General features: G+C 39.4%; 1 protein-coding gene across 1 annotated transcript in view; it reads right to left on the bottom strand.

The window, feature by feature from the left end:
• Nucleotides 1–1,952: 1,952 nt before the first annotated feature.
• Nucleotides 1,953–5,413, bottom strand: part of LOC132174781 (calcium-dependent protein kinase 1-like) — a 22,541-nt gene continuing 19,080 nt past the window's right edge. The window contains exon 8 of the mRNA XM_059586458.1: nt 1,953–2,486. Within this exon, the coding sequence (XP_059442441.1) occupies nt 2,403–2,486 (84 nt within the window). The 3' untranslated portion in view covers nt 1,953–2,402. The remainder of the gene's footprint in view (nt 2,487–5,413) is intronic.

Below are 5,413 nucleotides of genomic sequence, written 5' to 3'. Positions count from 1 at the left end.
GCTTAAGGAGTATACACCCATGCCCTTAGGTTGACAAACATTAAATATGCATAACATGATCAAAACATTGGCATATTGACATATTATCTAAATATAATTAGTGGTGGATATCAAAGCTCTACCTTTTTATCATTATCAACTCAAATTCAATCTTTTGTTTTATTTTACTTTGGGAATTTATTTTAGACAAAATTCAGCAATCCTCGTGGGAATAACCCCGTATTTACACACTATACTATTGTGTTGACCTCGTGCACTTGTGAGTAAAACATCCAATTATTTGCCTATTAATTTAAGTAGATAATTGAGACAACATGTTAGGAGTATGAAGGTTCTGTGGGGATGAAGGTACAACAGCAGTAAGAGTGGGTGATGCAACAGGAAAATGTGATGGAGAAATAGAATTATGATTAGAATGAAAATTAGGGAAAGAAAAACTTACAGGGGGCATCAAGGGTTGATCAGATGTAGCATTGATCTTAGAAGGCAAGCATAGTGTAGCATGATCCTTTGCAAGAAAAGATGTTTCATCAAAAACATGTCTGGAGAGATGAACCCAATTAGTAGCAAGATCAAGGCACCTATAACCAGCATAGCTATAGCCTATGAAAACACAAACTTTAGATCGGTATTCTAGCTATTTGCAGTATAGGGTCGAAGAAGAGGAAAACATTTGCAACTAAAAACACGAAGGGTTGTGTAATCAGGAGCTTTAAGAAAAAGTTTTTCAAATGGACAAGCATTCTCAAGAATAGGAGTAGGAAGTCTATTGATTATATAAAATGAAGTGAGGAAAGCATCTACCCAGTATTTGTTTGACAATCCTGTAAGTAATAAGGTTAGTCCGGTTTCTAAGATGTGGCGAAGCTTTCTTTCAGCTAAGTCATTTTGCTGCGAAATGTGTGGGCAGGACTTTCTATGGACAATACCATTTTGAGATAAAAGGGATTGGAATAAAAGGGAATTGTATTCGCCTCCTCCATCAGTTTGTAGTTGGTGAATTTTGCAAGAAAATTGATTTTCCACAAGTACCTTAAAATTAACAAAGCAATTATAGACATCAGATTTATTCTGCAAAGGATACCTGGAAAAATCATCTACAAATATAATGCAATATTTGCACCCACTCATGGAGAGGTGACGAGAAAAGGCTTTTGAATCTTTTTTCGAAGGTTGAAGCGGAGCGAAAGCCCATAAAGGTTAAGGGAAAGAGGGAACTCAAGAATTTGGAGTTTTCCATCAATTTTGAGGCTAGAGGTCAGAGACTTTCTTCAAAGAAATACCAACGCCGACGGGGTTGCTTTGGGACTGCAAATGATTTCTCTTTTCCTCTTGAGGTGCAGTGGGGGTTTTGAGTTTTTTTGGGCTGGTGCTGGGTTATTATGGGCTTTTGTTTTGGGTTCTCTTTTAGGGTTTTCTGTTTGGCTGCGACTTTTTTTTGGGTTGGGTCATCTTGGGTTGTGTTTTCGAGCTTGTGTTGGGCTACCTATGTATACTTTCTTGTGTACTTAGAAGCGCTTTGCACTTTTTTTTTTTTGATATATACAACATTACTTATAAAAATAAAATAAAATAAAATAAAAATAAAAAGCATCCCTCCTCCCTACACAGGAGAACCTCACCGAGGTAGGAATTCTCTACCATGTTCCCTCATAAACATGATTGAATGATGGTTCACCCAGAGCCCTTCTTACTACCAATTACCTCTTGGTTTCTTTTTTTTCTTTTTCTTTTTTTCTTCTTTTTTTGTTCCTTATTTTTGGTAAGTACTTCCGAGAGGCCCTCTATTTGAAGGGCGCTTTACTAAATAAATACACTATTTTGTATAGCAAGAGCTATTGAGAACTGATCTGCGAAGTGTATATGCTCATATAAAATGCATCAATCATGTTCTAGGAATCGCACACCGCATCACAAAAAACCCAAAAAAACCAAAAACAATAGAGATGCCAAAACCAAATAATCGCATTCTAGGTTTCTATTGCTTCTACATTGGTGGACTTGAGATTAATAACCAATTTAGTTGTTAAATAAATCATGGTCAAACCTTCGGAAACAATCATTGAAAAGCACAAGTATTCTCTCTCTCTTCATGTCTTTTTCCTCGTCGGCAATGAGTACCGGAGTTCGTATTTACCGACACATTAAAGCATCTAACCGAAGCAATCTAGCTGTATCAGTGAAATTATCCAATGCCGATGGCAATCTAGCCTGTTTCTTCCAGTAAAGAGCAGCCATGAACAATCCACAAACAATTTCAGACTGCAAGGATTGTCTTGCGAATTGATCTCGCTACAATGAGATGGAACATCTGATCCGGAATCATAACACAACCCACATAAATTAACATACCAGTCAAGCCAAGAGTGGTAGCCCAGCAAAACATGCTTTTCGTGTTGAACTCATTTTCGCCGTCTGTTTATGACCAAGTCTGGATTGCCCTTCCTCATCATGGTTACAAATTCATCATAATTAATTCTTCCATCCTGCAAAAGAATTTGGGAGTTGTGAACTATTAGTTCAAGAATTTTTTTCTCTCAAGCAATCAATATATCATTAAAAGTTAAAAGCACAACTCAAGTACACATGAAGAATGGAAGAAAAATACCTAACTAAGAAGAATAAAGAAAGGACAAAAAATCATAGAAACCAAGCACATAAGGAGAGTCAAACGGAACCGTCTAAAAATAAAGAATATTAAAAAAAAAAAAAAAAAAAAAAGATTTAAGCTCTACCACCATCCTCCTGCAATGCTCGAAACATCTATCATTTATTTTTCTCCAAAGACACCACAAAAGGCAAGGTACAATCTTGCATACAATAACACTCTGAGTGCTACCAATACTCGTCTAGACATAACCCAAGACAGCCCAAAATGACTAAAGATAGCATTTCATAGGGCTTAAGTAACCTCACAATGGAGAAAAAATATGATCTACGGACCTCCATTCCTTTTGCACATGCAGCACCAGTCATATCCATAGTAAGGATCTTCTTTAAGGCCGCTAACCAAGCAAAGAAAGCCACTCCCTAAGAAACAGGAGTTAATGACTATAGGCCTGGAGGTATTATTCAGATAGTACTGATGTCACAGCCGTGACATGGCTGTGGAGGTGGCAGCATGGGTGTGTGCCTTGCACCCTTGCTATCCACCATGCCATGGCTAGAGGGAGGCATGCCATGGGTTCAAGATGGAAGTTGTTGGGTTCATAGGGGTGGCATGGCCCAGCTACTTGCTGGATGGTTGGGTTGGATGGGAGCAACGCAACCTTGGTTGACAAAGGCTCAGTGATGTTGCTTGGAGAAAGGCTCAATGTTGCTTGAAGGATTAGGTGGTGGCCATGTACTATCAAGGTGCATGGCCTTTTGATGTAGGGCGGAACGGATACTCGACTAGCTTTATTAGAAAGATCATAACTTGAGTTTCAGACATTGGATTGGAGCGAGATTGGTGGCGTTGGAAAGCTAATTCGAATATCTACAAAGTCATGTTTCACGAGGTTCAACTAATTCCAACGTTTACTAGGTCAAAACGGACATGGGCCTAAATTGAAGTTTCCGGAATTTGTGTCCGGCCAAGGATCCAACACTTCCGGACATGGTGTCGAAAGTGAAGTCTATGGAAAGCCCGTCCGAACATGGCTTCTGGCCATCCAGACACGCCTCTATGTTAAATTCATGCACTTTTATTTAGTGCCTGTCCGAACAGGGTATGTCCAATCCAGACGGATCTCGTAGAATTACAAATCCGACTATATTTTGTAGTACTATTAGGTTCAGGGTTTGAAGGCCTATAAATACATGTTTTATAGACCCTAGAACCTAGCTTTTGATTATTATTCAGTTTCTATCAATAAGATTAGTCAGAGTTGAATTTCTTTATTATTTTCCTTCAAACCCTAGAGAGTATCTAGCATTTAGAGAAGATTTCTTAGATTCTTTGATAGTATCAAGATCTTAGGAGTATTTATCCCTTCCTGTTGATATTCTTGCATCTCATGAAGTCACGCTGCATTAGTTGGTATTAGAGCCGAAGTTACTTTCCATGAATGGGGAGGGGCAACCGTTGTGCAGACATGAACAAAGTGTACATGTGCATAAAGATAGCACGTAAGGATCAACCGACCATTTGTTTGCAGCACATGAAAAGATTTGGTGGAATAACCGTACAGAAGAGGGAGCGGATGCGAACCCAATACGAGGTCCCAACCGATCACTTTACCGACATGGGTAGTCCGAACAGTCATCGTCGTCAACCAAGACCGCGGTACGCGGAGGCGGAAAGCGAATTTATCGTTGAGAGTAAACCTGTCAATCCTTTTTCGGGGCGCGGAGTGCAGAGGAAATTTCCTACGACACAAGCTCATTCTATTTCATGGGAAGTAGGCGTCAAACTCGACACCCCGGAATTCCAAGGTTGCTTGCAACCCGAAGAGTTTCTTGTTAAAGAAAAAATAGAAAAGTCTGACAAAAAGGTGCCTAGAGAGGCGGCGGAGATTAAGAATCAATCGGCAATTCGTTGAAAAAGCATGGAGGAGTAGTTGGAGGCCATGAGTGGACAGATGGAGACCCTCACTAACCAATTGACCAACATGGGTGGTCCTAACGTTCATTGTCATCAACCAACTCCACGTTTTGTGGATGAGGATGACATGGTTACCTTTAGTGGAGTGTGATCTCAACGGAGAAAGGCATGGTTTGATACGGGGAGTCCGCAACAGGCCAACTTGACTGTTATTCATGATCCTCAAATCTATCTACCAAATCCATATTATGTGGAGAAGGTGAATTTGTTGATGAAGAGTTCTAGGAATCCAAGTTCATTGATGAGGAGTTCAAACATGGAGATGTTCATGAATGCGTTGAGCATGAAGATGTTGAAGATCCGTCACAAGGATTCGTGGATTTGGATTCTCCACCAACCTATGATCAGCAATGAATATCTAGTGAGAGGTTCTTTGTCCCATGACCATGAAGAGGACTCTGTCGTCGATTGGGACACCTATCCCGACCAAGAGTCATTAAAAAAGGTAACTCTCTCGGATACTATTGACAATTTTCCTAATGAGAGTTTTACACACCATGTGCTTGATAAGAGCCCCGAGGATAAAATATTTGATTTGAGTGTTGCGCCAATTGACTATGTTGATTTCATCAGGGTAGATGCTATTTTGTCAAATTCTTCTAACCAAATTTGTGATGAGATCTGTATGGCAGATGATGTAGGACATGTGTGTCCCCACCCCCAAGAATAAATAGTTTACTTTTAATCCTTTTCCCTACTAGGAGTATATTTACTTTTCCTATTAGAATTATGTTTACTTTCCCTACTAGAATTATGTTTACTTTCCTACTATGATTAGATTTACTTTCTCTACTAGGATTAGATTTACTTTCTCTACTAGAAGTAGGT

This window comes from Corylus avellana, chromosome ca3, assembly GCF_901000735.1.
Source record: "Corylus avellana chromosome ca3, CavTom2PMs-1.0".
Taxonomy (NCBI): Eukaryota; Viridiplantae; Streptophyta; class Magnoliopsida; order Fagales; family Betulaceae; genus Corylus; species Corylus avellana.
The sequence above is the reverse complement of the archived record's forward strand: the minus strand, read 5'-3'. Positions and strand labels throughout refer to the sequence as shown.